The 17,697-nt window shown below is 46.1% G+C and overlaps 1 protein-coding gene across 5 annotated transcripts in view; it reads left to right on the plus strand.

Moving 5' to 3' along the window:
- PAX3 (paired box 3) overlaps nucleotides 1–17,697 on the plus strand; it is a 94,510-nt gene that overhangs the window by 701 nt on the left and 76,112 nt on the right. For 4 of the 5 annotated variants that reach the window (XM_057745261.1, XM_057745265.1, XM_057745264.1 and 1 more), the window contains exons 2-4: nucleotides 1,104–1,339; nucleotides 2,669–2,798; nucleotides 3,940–4,074. In XM_057745261.1, the coding sequence (XP_057601244.1) occupies nucleotides 1,104–1,339; nucleotides 2,669–2,798; nucleotides 3,940–4,074 (501 nt within the window). The remainder of the gene's footprint in view (nucleotides 1–1,103; nucleotides 1,340–2,668; nucleotides 2,799–3,939; nucleotides 4,075–17,697) is intronic. The other variant, XM_057745262.1, reaches the window with a different exon arrangement.

Genomic DNA, 17,697 nt, shown 5'->3' on the forward strand with positions numbered 1-17,697 from the left:
AGCGCCCTTCCCTCGGCAATTCCTCGCGAAGCTTGGCCGCCAGGCCTGCTCCTGGGCCGATCCGCTTTCTGCTGTTGTTTTGGAAATGCCGTGGTGGGGAAGGGATCAACCGGCTTCTGAGCACCAGAAAGCAACTTCTCAGCATGTTGTCCACCCGCAATCATCTCAAAACTGTCCCAGCTGCTCCCATATCTGCTAAACTTTTGTTGATTCCCGGAAGGATTTTCTCGCCTGTGCAAAGTTGTGGTGGTGCACGCCGCGCAGAATCGTGCTTGGACATTTTAGTATTAATCGATTCATTAATTAGAGTTCCATTCATCTCCAGAGGCATCTCGAAATTCCACAACCCGTTTGGGGAACTTCCTTTCAGTTAGCCTGAAGGTTCTGGAGTCCCAGGGAGGCAGGAGGAGTAGCAAGCCCGAGACTTTCTAGACAGTTTGCTAGGTTGGGGCGCCCGAGCCGGGATGCTGACCGAGTGGCGCCTGGCCTTGGCCCTCCGTCCAGAGTAGGATGTAATAAATACCCCGAGCACCAGCGGAGGCGAGGGAGCCTGCGAACAGACCCGACTGTCGTCTCTGTTCCGAGGTGTAACAGGTGACACGCGCTGACACCTGCGGCTTGCTTCCGGGACCCTCTTTGACCTTTGGTTGCGGCACTCCTAGCCGAAAACCCGAATGGCTGTCAGCTCTTCAGAGTATCTTAGGAAGAAAGCCGCCCCAATTAAACAAGGTTTAGTGCGAGTTGGAGAAGGCCTGGGTGAACGTCTCTCTGCCAGGAGGCTGTTCCTTGACCAGCCTGAGGGTCTCCCCTCACAAATTGTCCCCTTTTCTGGATCCTAAGGGAAGACACTGAAGGGAGTTATTTTGTCCTGGTTGCTCCCTTCACACAAAATTATGTGCCCCCGAATTGCTTAAAAATTTGAACAAGTGTGGTTGAAATAGGGTCTGGGGCTGGGCTGGGACCCCCAGTGGAGCAGTTTCAGTGTTAAGGTGGTAACATGCCAGTCAGCCAGGAGAGTGAGAAATTAGGTGGGCTCACATGTGGGGCTGCTGTCCGCTCTCCCGTAATGACATTGTTTGTCTCTTTTCACCTTCTGCTCCCAGTGTCCACTCCTCTCGGCCAGGGCCGGGTCAACCAGCTTGGCGGTGTATTTATCAATGGCAGGCCGCTACCCAACCACATCCGTCACAAGATCGTGGAGATGGCCCACCACGGCATCCGGCCCTGCGTCATCTCCCGCCAGCTGCGCGTGTCCCACGGCTGTGTCTCTAAGATCCTGTGCAGGTATCAGGAGACGGGCTCCATCCGTCCTGGCGCCATTGGCGGTAGCAAGCCCAAGGTGAGTGTGCGGGCCCGGCCCTGGAAGCCTCCTGCCAGCGGTGTGCGGAGTTAGGGAAGAGAGGGCAGGAGCCAAGGACTGCCATCTGGGGCTTTCCGAGGAGTTTTTCCAAGTCTGAGAAGGGTGTGTGTGTGTGTGTGTGTGTGTGTGTGTGTGTGTGTGTTGGGGGTGAAGGGAAGGGGCTAGGGTGTTGAGTGAGCTGGTGCTCCTTGATAAACACTAAAGAAAAATTCAGCCTTTTTGCAAAAGGAGATAAAGCATTTGTTTTTTATGTCTCAGAATCCTGGAATCCTCATCAAATTGTTTTAAATAGGCGAACACCCAAAGCTGTGTGTGCCCACCTGTTGCTGGTTTCTTCCCCAAGTGTCTTCCCAGCTCCCTGCACCGCCCTTTCCAAAACCAATCCAAGGAGCCACTTTTGGTTTTCTAATGGTTTCCCTCCCAACTCCCATCCCCAATCACCTCCAGTCCAAATTGTCTTCAGGGAGTCAAAAGCTAGGGTGATTTGTTTTCTTTGTAATGAGCGGATGACTTGTTTTAAAAGGTAATTTGGTGCTATCCTCAAATTATTTTGGTTCTCCCTAAAAAAGGAACGGGAATCACACTGGCTATGGCTGAGTGGGAGGGGATTGCATACCGTCTGCCTTTTCTTCTGGATGTGGGGAAAATCCAGTATAATTTTCTAGTTGCCACAGGGCAAAACCAAAAGGAGGGTTCTGGTAAACTCTAGACTTCCAGACAACCACCTCTCCTCCTGCCAGGCCAGCTCCTTTTGCAAGCTCTCTAAGAATCTCTGGAAACTTTTTATTGGGAAAAAAAGAGCTGGTCTCTCAAATTATTCATGTTTGCTATATTTAAAAAACCTGGAGACTCAGCTTTTGCATTTCATTTTGCATTTCACTTTAGCTAAAATCTTGTGCTCTTTTGGAAAGGCCGACGTTACAGATCCGACTTGATTTTTCTGCTCCTCTTTCAAGCATTCCTTTTTAGTTTCGTTTTCACGTTGATTCAATGTAAGGAGTTGCCTTTCTTTATTTCCACGGAAAAGGAAGTACACCTCTTCCAATATGTCATACCTCTTCTTATTTTATCCCTGCTGTGGGAGCTGATCTGGGGAGGAGAACCCCCAGGCTGCTTTGGGGTGGGATGGTCCTCTCTGTCCCTTTCTAAAGTATACTGCCTCAGAGAGTTGGGGTCCTTTTGCTAACCAGGGGGACCTTCCCGGGGGGATGCAAGTAGGCGCATCCCCGCCAGACCCAGAGGCAGTGAGGCTGCCACATCTGGCCCAGAGGACTGGGTACCAACGCCTGCCTGGCTGTTCTCTTAAAGCAGGTGACAACGCCTGACGTGGAGAAGAAAATTGAGGAGTACAAAAGAGAGAACCCGGGCATGTTCAGCTGGGAAATTCGAGACAAATTACTCAAGGATGCGGTCTGTGATCGAAACACTGTACCCTCAGGTACCAGGCTCATTAACATCTTTCTGGGGGCGTAGGCCTATTGTCGGGCGGGCCATCTGAACAATAATCACCCCAGTGATCGACCTGGGCGATCGGAAGGCGGCCCCTCCCAGAGCTCTGAAATATTTAAGAACTGGAAGTTTTCGGCGTTCTATGGAGGGAGTGATGAGCTGTCCTGGGGTTGAGAGACCGCCGCTGAGGGCTCCCCAAAGAGGAGAGGCAGGGCAGGAAACGGGAGACGGAGGCCACGCGTTTATTAATATTGATGTTTCCTTTTAAAGAGAAACAAATGTTTTGGTAACCCTAACCGAAGGGAGATGGGGCCGCGCCAACCGAGATTTCTCCATGTGCGCCAAGGACGGGAGGCTTCAGCAACGGCCTGGATTTTTTCTCCAGAGTCTCAGGGCCCATCCGGCGCCCCCGGCGGCCAGGGGGAGGCGAAGGGAGAAGAGGGGCGAGCGCAGGGCGAGCACGAGGGCGCGCGGGTTTGTTTTTAATTAAAAGGAAACTCCCTTTTCCCCCCTGCGAGAACGAGACATTTCAGAGCATGGATTTGTTTACCAGCCTGGAATCTGGAAAAAATAAATGGGAGAGAATGCATTTTCTTTTGATTTTTACAATAGGAAACGATTCTGCAGTTGAAATTTAAACCCTTTATGGCTTCAAAAAAAAAAAAAAAGTTGAATTGCAGGGGACGGGTCCGCTCTGGTTCTTCCTCCCTTACCGCGAACCGCGGGGGCGCAATGCCTTCAGGTTGAGGGGGTGCAGCGTGAGGTGGCGGGAGAATTCTCTTAGATTGGAGATCTAGAGACCCGTCTGTGGAGTCAAGGAGGGAAACTGCCTACCAGGGAGAAGGGACAGAGACGGCGGTTCCCGGCCCTAACCTGGAGCTGCGAGCCTTCCAGGCTCCCGTCTCCCAGTTCCTAGAAGCCGATTATGCGATGGGGGGTATGCGTGGGAGGGTGAGGCGGGGTGTAGAAGGACGAGGATGCCCAAAGTCTCAGGGGGAGATAGAAGGAAGCTGTGCAGGGCAGGCCTTCTAGGCCACCCACCCCCTACCCTGACTGGGGGCTAAGAGCGCCGTCTAGCGCGGCCCTTCAAGTCTCAGGCGTCTGCGCCCCTTTCCTCCTCCCGCCCCCAGTGAGTTCCATAAGCCGCATCCTAAGGAGTAAATTCGGGAAAGGCGAAGAGGAGGAGGCCGACCTGGAAAGGAAGGAGGCGGAGGAGAGTGAGAAGAAAGCGAAACACAGCATCGACGGTATCCTGAGCGAACGAGGTAAGCTGCGGCGCGCTGGGCGGCGCCCTGGGCGCCTGCGGCTCCCCGGACTCCGCGCTCTGATGTTGCGGGCCTGAGGGTGGCGCAGCCCCGGCTCGTGTCAAGGTCCCTCCTCGCTCACATCCACTGCACCCGGGTAAGAGCATGCAGGTGAAAGATCAGAGACGCACTTGCAATGAGCCCAAAAATCTTTTCTGTTCTGTTTTTTTCTATTTTATAAATTTTTTCTTCGGCACCACTCGCAGCCCCTCGGAATCTAGAACTGAAAATTGCAGTCTCTTCCCCTCAGGCGTGCGGGACTGGGCGGCTCTGAGCGGTTGTGGGGCGAGGGGGCAGTCCTTGAGCCTCCGGAGGTTAAAGGAACTTTTCCCGCTTTTAGGAAAGGTCCGGGTCTCCTTAGAGTTTCCCAGATGGGGGGGTGGGGGGGGGAGGGAGAGAGGGACCGTAACGGGGACAGGGAGAGAGAGAGACTCAAAATTCTTTAAGGCAGTGGGGTCCCAAGGTTGCATTACATTGATTGCCCTATAAATGTATATGTGTAAATTGGCAATTTTTTCTTTGAAATTGGTTTTCAAATGCGGTAGAGTTTAAGCTCTGCGTGTCTGGGAAGTAAAACAAGCCTAAACTCTGGGTTACAAACCGAGGCGGTCTGGGTTCTTGGGCTCATAGTGCCGGCACCCTTTCTCCGCCCAGGGGTGCGGACTACTGTCTTCTTGTTGGCTGCGACCTGTCAGCCTCAAAAGGACGTCTCCCCTGCAGAGTCATAAGTGCAGCCAGAGGGTTGTGCTCAGACTCTTAAGGTACCCCCACTCCCACAAAAGAAAGTCAGCCCCGTGGGAGTGGAACGCGGAAGGGTTCACGGCAGCGGGAGAGTTTCGGCAGTTTTGCGTCTCCGAACTTTTGGCCTTGGGGTTGGTTTCACCTCTTCCAAAGCGCCAAGGGCCGGGAGCTGCCGGGTGCTCCCGCCCACGTGTGGCCTTCCTTCGTCTGGGGCCGGGACTTCTTTGGGCAGAGTTGATTTTTGAGTTCCCCTAGAAGGGCAGGCGGCTCTCCAGGTGGGCTTGGAGCAGTCACCCACTTCTACCAGCTGGATCTGAGCCCTTAGCCGGTGGCATCCAGGGTAGGACTGTGGGTCAGGAAACTGGTCGCTTCTTTTACCTTCACTGCTCTGCCTCCAGGGCAGAACGCTGGCCCTCCGGAGCGGCAGCATTATACATCAATGCAAACTCTGTACACACCCTGGAAGGGACACAGATTTAAATGTTACAAATCCAAACCACAGATTTCAGGGGTAAACAGTTGCCTAGATGCCCTGGCACACACAGGCAATCAAGAAAAGACCCCCAAACCCACAGCAGATTGGGCAAAGGAGGTACATATACTGTTGCTTCCCTTCTTTTAAAGCAGGGGCCTCACATGGACTCAGTTTAAGCCCTTCCTTTTGGAGGGGTGCGTTTCTGCCCTGGTCTTTGAGAAGACACCCCAGCTTTTATTCCAGGTTTAGATGCAGCATGAAGGTGCTGGCGAGGGAGGAAGGTGAGAAAACAGCCAACCCCAAACCCAAGGGGCTCCTGCAGGCAGTGGGGCAATGAGCCCAGAGGGTAGGAGAGATTTGGGAAGCAGGGTGAAGGGTGGCAAGGCTTTGCTACTTGTTGCTGGAGGCGCCTGCGCGGCGGCTCGGCAGCTCCGTCGCAGCACCGGCAACCGAGGCCCAGGAGACAAAACGCCTCAAATGAGCTGGTCAAACATTTGTACAACTTTTCCAGCTTTTACAAAGAAGGCCTTCTCTACACAATCTACACTTGGAGATGAACTTGGGAGACAAAGGCTGGAGAGTCCATTGAAACTCACACTTTAGCTCGGCCCAGACAAAGCTCCAGCTCGCAGCAGCTTGATGTGAACAAAGGAAGGCAACCTTTTTATAATTCAAGGAGAAAAGAAGAGAAAACAGCCCCACAAAGGGCCGAGAATAGACATTATGGGCTTGCAATGAGGGATGAATTATTCAATGAGCCCCAATAGCTGCTGCGCCAGGAAGTTTTATGGACTCTCCAGCGTGGAAAACGTGGCCATTTCACCTACAAAATGTTTCCAGTCTTTTGGGCTGTCTAGCTGGGCCCGCTGCCATTCAAGAGCAATTGCTACCATTTTTAAAATCAGAGTATTCTCCCCAGCGGGGGCCGAACCGTTGAAAACACACACATACACACACCTCGGAAGCTGAAGTCTTCTTTAATTTGGGGTTGTCAAGAAAGGTGCAACGTCAGTCTCTTCACTGCCTCTAGCTCCCTTTCCAGATGAGCCCCGGAAGGCAAGAGGGGCCCAGAGAAAGGACAGAGTGGAGTGTAGTTTGAAGGGAAGAAGTTTAGAAACCTTAAAAAAAAAAACCAAAAACTCTGTAGTTTGGGCCGCAAAAGTCCGAGGCTGCCCTGCTTGGAAAACCGAATGAATGTTGATAAAGGACTCTCAGCTCCCAGGCGGGGCGGGAGGAGTCTGGCTAAGGAGGGACGTTTGGATGTCCCGACCAGGGCGGCGCGCTCTCTCTCTCTCTGGAGGTTCCAGCTTCCTTTCTGGCCTGCCGGAAGTTGCTGAGACTGGCTTTCCCGGGTATATCTTTCTACTTGTCAGACACTAGGACACAGGGAGAGAGGTACTCTGGAAGAGGTCAGAACGGCCCTGGTTTCTCTCTCCAGGGTCTTGTCCTTTTTTCGAGATGGCCCCTTTCACCTTCCCAGCTTTGCCTTGTACCTCGCCCAATCCAAGAGCAGCGCGGCGGGCCGACCCGGTGAGCTCAGCCCCGTGCGCCCAGGCGCGCAGTAGACGCCGTGCGCCTCTCCTGATCTGTACTTCCAGCTCTTTTGCCAAGGTGGAAAGAGCGGGTAAGGCAGTCAGGAACACGCCCCCACCCCAGCACCCTCCTCACCCCTCCCCGCCCCACACACCCTTCGCCTCCCCAGTCTGCACGGAGAGCCGAGCAGGCTCAGCCGGAGGAACCTAGCCCTGGTCGCTGCAACGGGGGCTGTGGGCACGGCCCGCACTGCGGCCAGTCAATGGGCGCCTCTGTTCATCCCCCGGCGCGGCGGAGCGGGCCCGCGGGCGCCGCCACAATGGGCCGGCCCCCACTGCTGCGCTCTGCGCCAAAGCGCCGCGCCGCCCCCTCCCCTGCGCTCCGGCCGGCTCGAAGCTTAGCTCGCCGGGCTGCAGCCGACTCAATTGCCTCCTTTATGTCCTTCTCACTTTCATCTAGACACAGCCCTCCTCCCCCCCTTCTTCTCCTCTTTTTTTCCCCCTTCCTTGCCTGAGGCTCACATTAGTGAAATTTCTGCAACCTCCCCCCATTTTTTTCTTATTTTAAAGAAAGCCCTTAACACAAAAGCAGTGACTAATCAATAGAAACTGCTCCTTCATCAACTCCTCCTCCTCCTCCTCCTCCAGCAGCTGGGTGACGCTTTTCCTGTTTGTGAGTTTTGGGAAACATTTTTGCTTTGTGCAGTAATGGAATTAGAGGACAGATGAGGACTGTAAATGGACACGCGACTGCAAGACTCTCGCTTAAATATTTAGATGCAAAGTTACAATTACTGACTTGTTGCAGCAGCTTTGAAGTGGCAGCTCGGGAGTGCAGGGGGAGAGAGGCCAGATTGCCAAATTGATGTTTTGATTGGGGCTGGAGATACACTTTCATAAGGACTCTACCCCTTTTAAGAACCACCAGTGAGCGTGGGAGGTTTGCAACAATTTCAAAGATTGAGCCAAGAGACCCCAAGCATAGGTCGGTTACAGCTTACCCTCCTTTCATACCGATTCCTTTCAATTTGACATTTATGAAAAACAGTGCCTTCTTTTTTTTTTTTTTTTTGATTTGAGAAAGTAAAAGTGACAAAAGTTTTGCTGGAGTTTGTAAGCTTATGAGCTTCTCTAAAATTAACAAGGACGACATCCACTTTTCAGTGGGGCATAAGATAAAGCAATCAACGTGCAGAAGTTTCAGAGGTCCTGGAACTATTTCATTTCTAGTGGGACCATGAAAAGAACATTTTATCATTAACCGGAGCAATACTGAAATTAAGGGGAAGGGAAGGCCGTTTTGTGTCCCCCACCCCCACCCCCCCTTAGCAGGGAAGGACATTTTGGCGCGAGGCAAAGGGCGGGGGGCAGGCGGGCTCGGAGGGGGGGGGGAGGAACTTTCCCACAGATTAAAGTCCTGGGCTATAAGGTCTTAAATTTGTGGCATCGGAACCTTAATTAAAGTGGACGGCCCACTCTCCACGTCCATCTTTCAGAATCACGAATTTGACCTCAGTGTCGTCTCTTGTCTTTGGGGGTAAATTTCATGTTTTCTGAAGTCCTTACTGTATTCACCAAGGAAATATCATCCATTTAAAAATGTACTGGAAATATCAGAATTTGAATTAAATTAAAACACCACGCTGCGTTCTTTTCAAGGAGGTAACGGTAACGATTTTCCTGTTGGACCGATTTGAAAGGAAACACCCGAGTTCGGATCGTAGTTTTCTTTTTCGCTGCTTTGTTTGGTTGACTGCTATAGGCTTCCTTTCTAGCCTTATTGAAAATATGCAGATTTTCTAATTAATGCTTGAAATTGTATGTTTATTTTGAAGTTTGATTTGCTTGTTGATAGCACCGGAACGGGGACGTAGGGGCTTCAAGTGCGTAATAATTACTGAAGGGTCATTTAAGAGTCCCCAGGGCTGTGCAGTAAAACCCCCCGGCGCGGTGGGGTGGAACCAGCAAGTTCGCCTAGGTTCAGGGAATGGAATATGCGGAAATTAATCAGGTGAATAGCAGCGTTGCCTTCGAACTCAGGTTCAACATTCATGAGTACATGTATTTTGAGGACAAAAAAAAAAAAAATCCTCCCTAACCACGAGGTTAAATGTTTACATTGTACGTAAATAAATAGCCAATAAATATTAAAAGTCTCAACAACAGCAACAAACAAACGGTGAGAGAGTTTGGCCAGGGCTGGGGCAGAGAAGGTTCAGTTCGGTGGGGTTCTATGACAGGTAACTTATTTATGCGGGTAAATAAAGATTAAAGAACCATTAAGAATGTACATATATAACTAACAAGACAGTAAAAGGCAATTAAGCAGTCAGTTTAATGCCTTATCTCACTGGCTACTCTGGGGTTGTTTTACAACTAGGAATTAAAATCTGAAAAGGAAGTTTTCAGCAGCTCTGGCCAAATATTGATTAAGTAGCTGTTTGTTGATACCATTGTTACGCATTAAAAGGCCGGGATCACGGCCTCTCGGTGGCCATCTTCCATTGTGAGGGATTCTTAACCACTGAGATCAAAGAAGGATCATTTCAACTTATCTGTCTTGGAAAATCCTCCTTTTCCTCTGAAACCTCTAAGGAGGATTGACCGAATTCTCTAAGAAATAGGAACCAAAACCAGTTACATGTCCTAGGTTTGTAGAGAAGAGATTCATGGGGTGTTTTTAATTACCCTATGGTGATTTCTTGTTTAGAACTTAGGCTAAGATGGTGAATTTATCATCAAATAGCTCCTCGTTTGGGGGGAGGTGGAGGGAGGCATGGAAGCTAAGATCCTGCATGTCACTCACTTTCTAAATATGGAAGTTTTACTGAAGTTGCCTGCCAAGCTGGAATGATGTAAAGGCAAGATGTCAAGAGTTTTATGTAAAACTAGGTGGGGAATAATTAAATACACAGAAAACTGGGAGCTAGATTGACTGCATTTCTCTACATATGTTTCCACAATTTTTGTGTTTATGGATGGTTAGATGAGTCCTTGTGTATATTTTTAAACCTCCTACAATGTAGAAGCAGATATGTGTTTCTGTGTATAGTTTGTGCATCGTTAAAGTTTATTTATAAGTCGGTCACTATGAATTATGCTGGCAGTAAACTATCCCCAGTTGCGCACACACACACAAAAGGTTTATTTGTCCTGTGGGTTACACTTTCTAGAGTCATCAGAATTTGAGGTACCAGCACAGCTTCCCAATTCATGTTCAGCACTGCTGTTGACTGCTAGGAAAAATATTTCCCTGAATAATTTTATGAGTTTTTTGGCTGTTGATTTTTCGATGAACTGTTAGGCCTTTTTTTTTTTTCGGTTTAAGAATTCAATATATTTGGATAGATTTTTCTTTTATTATGAGAGCTAAAATTCCTGCAGAGGCTCTTTTGGAAATACCATCTCTGTGCTTAATTTGCAAATTCCAACAAATCACTCTAACTGAGGTTGTGAAATTTATGCCAGATTTGGCTTTGAATATTCAACTGAGCATCATGGATCTGCCTGTGTGGGGGATTTTCTGAATCCCTTTCTCTGACTGTGTTCATTTCACTACTAAATAATTGTGCTTAGGGTTTTATCTTATTTCATTTTATTTTACTCCTTCTTATTCACTCTTGAACAGGATGCATTTTGATATACAGAGTCAGAATCATTAGTGGGCATTTTCTAATATTTTCTATTATAATTTCCCTCCAAATTTATCTATCCATGCTCAAATGTCCTTTGAAATAGTCCCAATCATTGCAGTGTGGGACAACTGCCTGAAATAGATTAAGTTGGAAGTGTGAGTCAACGCAGATCCGTTATTATTACCTTGTCCTGGGTCCAGATGCAGTGCTAGAGAGTTCTTTGGGGGCATTTTTCACATATATGCACAATATATTTCATATTTCATATACATGTGGAGTTAAAGTGACTTTCCCCCCTTGGACATCAGGCTATGTGTTCACATACTGCCAGGGGACAGCAGAGTCATACTCTGAGTGGAGCCTGACCTCAGTACCAAGGCAGAATTACTGACTCAATAACAGGTTTATGTCAATTACATCTCAATAAGGCTGGAAAAAAAAATAAATATTTGATGTTATTGTTAAAAGAAAAAAAAAAAAAAAAGCACTGGCTGCCTTAGCTGGGGAACTGCAGAGACAGTGAAAGGGAATTTCAAAAGTTGCTGTCCTCTTGGAAAATGCACACCAAAGTGGCAACAGAGGACCAACCTCTGCTCTGTTGGGAAAGGTATCTCGCCCCATTCGTGCCAGTCTCAGGCAGAGAGTGGCACAGCTCAGCTTTCAGCTCTACTTTGCAGTGTTGGGCCAAACACCGAGCTCCAACAGTGTTGAACTTTTGCTGGAATCGGGACCTTTCTCCTTTAAGAAAGCTTCCCCTCATGTTATCTGTGATGGGATTATGCTCTCAAATGAACAGAATATATGTACTTCCCAGTTTGTAACTGGAACATGCAGAGTTATCAAAATGCCCATGAGTGTTATAAAACGTTTATTTAAGAGGCATGAGTTAGAAACTTCACCGTTGTCAAAGGCGAGCTATGAAAACCATGGGAAATAGTGATTGAAGGCCCTTGAGCAATAAAAAGCTTTATGAATTCATATCTTCAATGTGTGTTTTTCTTCCTGATAAAAACTAAGAAGAGACTAATAGATAATATCTGCCATGGAAATGGCCGCTTTTATTTAAAGAGGTAATTGTATTTTAGTAAAGGAGAATGGTATAAAATTGAGAATTTGATTTGGTGCACATTTCTCCCATAAAAAAGAAATCCTGAGAAAGTTTTACCTTGCACATCGTGTATGACAAAGTTTGTAACATTTAAATTTTAGCTGCAGGATTTTAAGTTAAAACAAAGCAAAAATAACAAAGAACCCCTTCTCTTTGTGGTAAAGCAACTCGATCAAAGTAAGTAGTCTCAGTTTTTATGTCCTCCTTCTTACTGTGATTGGGAAATGAATCTTCCCAGTAAAATGAATTAGAACTCATGACAGGCAATAGCAAACTAGCTGTGTATTTGTCTCCTTACACCCATTTAGTGATTTGATTCTTATATACTTTTATTTGGCCAGCTTTACTATATCTACAGTAGTATATTAATGTTAACTCTTGATTCGAGGAGCCAATTTCCCACTCATTCTGGATCTGATTTCATTGGATTCTATTTTAAAATAGCTGATCAAAATGCTCTGTGACAAGGATGGGAGACTCTTCTTGGCTGACTAACGTAGGATTGAGGGAAAGCAAATACCACTGATTTTTCAGCATTAAAAATTTCCAGGATCGTATTGAGAATTCAAGCAGTAAAGTTTTAAGGAGGCTTAAATGTAAATTTTTTAAAATTTTATAATCAGATGGTAGGCATATTTCTGGAAACAACTGCAGAATTAAATGTACTTGGCCTTGTGTCGTTAGAGGGAAACAATAAGTGAGTTAGGGCGGAATAGCTAAGTAAGGAAAGTTAATGGCTGTATGCAATGTATCTTGCAACATGGAATTGGTTTTTGTATGCTTTCACAGTCAATGCTTGTATGTTCACGTACAAATGTACGTTTTTAACAGAAAGCCTACATTTGTAGGTTTTTGATTTTTACAGTTAAACAGATAAACTAAAAGTACAGCCACTATACCCCTCATATCTTTTTTATTTTTTATTTTTTTGGCAAACCCTAATATAGGCATTAACTTACCCTGTCAACAGGCACTTAGGCATTGTCTGGGAAAAGGAAAAAAGGAAACCATTTTTGTTTCCTTTATAGGGCCTCTGTTTTTTTTTTTTTTTGAAAAAAGATCTTATTTTTAAACAATTAAAGACTCATAGAGTCTATCTTCAAACACATATTTTAAAATTCTTCCAATTTTCAAATATATTATCATGATTAAGAAAATCTTGGCCCCAGGGTGTATGTGTGTGTATGTGTGTCTCCCAGTTACCGTGGTTGAGCTTAATCTGAACTAAAGAAAATTAATTGGCCCAATTCATTTTATTATAAGAAGAGCAACAGGTTTCTTCTTTCTGAATCTGCACTTGGCTGGTTTCCTGACTGAGGTTCACTTAATACAATTGAGTTTTTCTTGTCTGACTTAAACACACCCCAAAGTCCTTTTTCATGTCTTCACTTGCCTTATAAGAGCAAAGCACCCAAGGTGAAAGTAGTCTGTCCTGCATCACTAATTTTGCTCTAAAATTGAGGCCAAGCACATTTCAGGTGTGACCCCTTAAACTTCAGTTTTGACGTCTGGTAAGATGGGGGCACATCATACCAATTTCCCAGGGTGATACGAGAATAAAATGAGAAGATACAAGTTATGTGCAAGTTACCTCTATCTCATAGGAAAGCTTGAAATCTTGTGGGGAAAAAACCCCTCTGAACATGCAGAAAGTGACTAGTCTACTGGCAGATGGGCTCTGCCCAAGGGCAGATAAAAGCTTAATTCAGGCTTAAGAGCAACAGTGAAGACCAACACACATACATGCACGCACGCACACACGCACTCACACATGCACGCACCACAAAATCCACTTTCACTGAGTTAAAAACATTCAGTTTATAAGAAACTCTTTAATATAATAGACTATTGATTTAATAGATATGAAAAATAATACAATTTGAAAACCATTTGCCGAGGTGTCGAAAGATATTTCTTCATTACTTTTTCTCCCGTTCCGTAAAGTTTACTTTTCTCTCTTAGACTAACTTGGCTGTTTAAAACTCTTCCAAATCAAACCTTGTCCTGTTTATGTATTTGCACAAGGTTTTTTTTCCTCCCCACCCCCGCTGGATTGACAAACAGGTTGCTTTTCGAAAATGGGTTGCACACATACGTTCTTACTCCTGAAATCCTGGTGCAATCCTTCCTTTCGCGGCATTGTGTTTGTGTGATTTCTCATTGCGTCCCTTCTGCAGCCTGCTTCCTTGTTCTTAAGTGTCTTTTCAGCTCCGCACGTGAGATTGTGTGCATTCTTCTTTCTTTCTGCATGATTCTTCTTAATCCCTCTCTTTTAAAATTGGAGTTCAGAAATATTAAGGAAACTTTCCAAAATAGCATTCGTTAAGCTGGAGGAGACACTTCAATGACCTCTCTATTCAGTTTCCCTTTATCCAGCCCCCAAAGCTTGGGACTTCTGTATGATTGGGGTGCAATACGGGGGTAAAAAGAGAGTAGCCTGTCTTGTAAGACTTGCGGGGGACTGGCGAGCTCCTGCCCCCTGGTTCTCCCGCTGGAGCAGCTTGCCAGTGCAGCCACTGGAGAGAAGGAAGGTTGTTTTCTTATCCCCGCATGCACTGGGCTGACCTGTCTCTGGAATAGGTCAGGCTGGGGCACCACCAGTTTACGCAGCTGTCACGGCTTAGGCGTCTCAGCGGGCAGCCCAGCTCCTTGGCCGGTTGGCCCCCAGTGAACTGATAAAAAATTCGCTGGCGAGCCCTGGGCCTTCCTTCTGGACTGTGCTGGCCCCCTGAAGGCTTTAAGAGGCGAGGGGACTCCTGGATTATGGGGGCCAACTCTCAGCCTCAAAAGGGAAGCCTTTTATTCCAAGGATAGCCCTCTTGTCCATCCAAACACTCAAGTGAAAAATACATGCCTTGGCAGATTGTATTTTTAAATATTTATTTTTGACTGGGTAAAACCTACAGTCTGTACATCATTCAAAATATAGAAAAGGGTGTATAGTGTCAAGTTTTCTTACCACTTGGGTGCCTCAGTGCCTTGGCTGTCTTTCTAGGTGCATGAACAAGCAATTATGTTTCTTTCTCTCTTAAAAATATTTTCTGCTCTTTTGTTTGTACAAATGGTAGCCCACTGTAGAAATTGTTCTGCATTTTGCTTTTTTTTTTCCCACCTTAGAATATATCTCTGTAATCACTCCACATCACAGGCGGAGGGTTTCCTCAGCCTGTTTGTATAGTTGCATAGTATTCCATCCTATTGGTAAGTGATGATTTATTTAACAGCATTTAGAGTGTTTCCAATCCAAGAGCACCATTTGGCACATGTGTGAGTTTATCTGTAAAATAATTACTCCGTGGTAGAGACAGAGGGAGCAGCATTTGTGATTTTGATAGCTCTGGTGGAATTTGAGTTCTGTATTGAGAACAAATGGTGAAGGAATGCTTAGTAAACATGGAGTGTGTGCATGTTTGCCTGTGGCCACTTGTACAAAAAAAGAGACACTTCCTTCTACCACAGTACATAGGTAGGAGCATAGGTTTTGAAATTTCTGCTTAGAAAATTCCTCCCATATTCTGGTATTTCTCCAAATGGAACAGTCTCTAAATGCAAGGAAAGCTTTTTGCTTTAACTTCCTGATTCCTCTTTTTATTCTTTTTTTTTTCTTATCTGCTGTTTATTTCACTTTGCCTCCGTCAAAAATAGTACATTTATGTTCAGCATTCTTACTTATTTTTCTTTCTGTGCTGGAAAAATTATGGATAGTTTTTAGAACAATTCAGAGACAACTTAACTTATTCTGATTATTTAGTTACAAAAGAGAAATCGTCTTGCAAGTTTATCAAATTAGGTTTGAACTAGCAAGAGAGCAGATTATGAACAATAAAACATGGCCTTATATTTCTAATTTTTGAGAAGTGCTGGCTTGATTCTCTAGGGGTTTCTTGAGTTTGGTAAAGGCTAGTTTTTAATTTTATGAACTTTTAGGGGGGATTGTATCCATTCCCTTCTAGGCACAAAAGACTTTTTATGTTTTTGCACATACCTTGCCTCCTTCAAATCATTTCAGCCTATTTTCCCTTAAATCTGATGCTCAGGAATTCAGTCATTGATGCTGCTGAGTATCTGAGTTACCTAAGCTGGAAGTTTGAGTCTGCAGAATGAGCCAGAAAGAACTGTGCTGCAACTATATGAGAAAAACAACCCTCTTCAAAGCCCCCTGAAAAAACCGGAGATGTGAACTTCAATAAATATTTTAAAGTCAATATTTCAAGTCATTCCTTCTTAGGACTGGGCCATTTGGAAACAGGAGAACAAGTTAGGGGCTAAGGGTTTATTTTTGAAAATCAAAATCTTGATTCGGTTTTTAAAAATAACAGAAAAACAAAAACAAGTCTTCTTTCTTGACTGTTCCTGCAACCAGCCCCACAGCATGTAGCTCTGTTCAACCAGACACGAGGCAGGAAGGTGCATTTTCCTAATGCTAGAACTTGTATTTGTGCTTTGATAGAAACAGCTAGCTGGGAACCCTGGTTCTCCTTCTGTTTCCCCTCTGACTGGCTCATGGAACTCCAAGGGAGTCAGTTGGGGATGAAAACAGCCCTGGCATTTAGAGCATCTGCAGAGAGCTGAGAAGAATCAAAAGCAGCTTTCTCCCCCCTCTCCTGGCTCTGTGCATAATTTGGATTGAATCAGGCCCATAATTTGTGACATCTGATTACTACCTGCGAAAGTATGCAGCTCTCCACGTAGGAAGGAGGGTCTTGGGAAGGTTAATCCCAACGAGGAAAGCTGTGATTTGTTGGTCAGGTTGCTGTGGTGCTCTCAACAGAAATTGAGACTATATTAAGTAGGTGATTTTCAGGTCCACATCAGCAGAGTAACCGCACTTTAGATTCTCAGCGCATCCTCACATTGGTCTCATCACACAGGTGAAAGAGGCAGCAGGCGGAGGCAGTCTCTGGGGGACTGGCTCAACCTCAGGGAACAGGGGTTCCGGTGGGAGAGCTGCCCCTTCTCTTCTGACGTTTAGATTTGTAACTTTTAAAATAAAAAGAGACCCATGAATGCATCTGGGGAAAGGCTTCAACTTTCCATGGCATGATCCCAAGTGACTGGGATCTCAGTGTCTGAAAAGTTATTGGTTATATTCTGGAAATTTTTAGAACTTATAAAATCCTCTCAGACCATTTCTAAAGGAGGCTGGAAGTTCATGTCAGGAGGCCAAGTGAGTAAATGGAGTCTCCTCACAGTGCATCCGAGGAAACTGCAACATGCCAGGGCAGAAAATGATTTAGGAAGCTATCCAGGGTGGAAACTTTCCAGGTGGTAGATTTGCTTGACTTTTACACAAATGGACACATCCGGGGCTTATATGCACGCAACACACATTTATCAGAGGGCAGTAGAAAGGCAACTTCTATAGTTTCTTACTAGAAGCCAATGTCTGCTTGTGGTCACTGGCCCTGCCAAGCTCTGAATATTCGCTGAATTTTTGTCTGAAAGAAGAAGGCAAATGGAAGACTGGGAATTTAGCATCAGGTCAGAAACTGCAAAGAACCTGGCTTAAGAGTGCAGACGTGAGGGGGGTGCCTGGGTAGAGGAACGTCCCCCCTTTGTACAGGGAATCAGCTCCAGGTGGAAGGCCAGGGCGGAAACTCAAAGCCTGGCTTATTTTGGATTCAGCTTCTGGACTTTTGTCAGTGAACTTTCTGGGCCTTGACTTCTGTCCGTCTTCTTCCTGCCTGTGGAAAGTGTCAGCTGGGGTTTCTCGGGGCATCTTGAGCACAAAGCCAGGTCGGAGCTGGGAAGGACATATCTTCTTTTCATCAGAGGCTCAATAAGTGGGTGTGGAAACAAACAAACCTTGCGTAGGGCAAGGACTCATTCCCTGGCACACCTCTGTGTCATGTGGTTTGTCCTTTTTAGAAGAATTGAAACCAACAGCCACTATACAGGTTTTCACTCCCAGTGGAGTACTGGCACATATCTTGGGCAGATAAGGAGAGGAACGATTTCCTTATTACAAAATACAAATGACACAGAGCACCAAATTTGGTCTGAATCTTTGCTGGCTGGCGAACGTTCATCATTTTATTGAATTACTATAATTTAATGTTATTCGTTTAAAGTAACGATTTTTCCCCTGAAGTG

Source organism: Hippopotamus amphibius, chromosome 8 (genome assembly GCF_030028045.1).
Source record: "Hippopotamus amphibius kiboko isolate mHipAmp2 chromosome 8, mHipAmp2.hap2, whole genome shotgun sequence".
Classification (NCBI taxonomy): Eukaryota; Metazoa; Chordata; class Mammalia; order Artiodactyla; family Hippopotamidae; genus Hippopotamus; species Hippopotamus amphibius.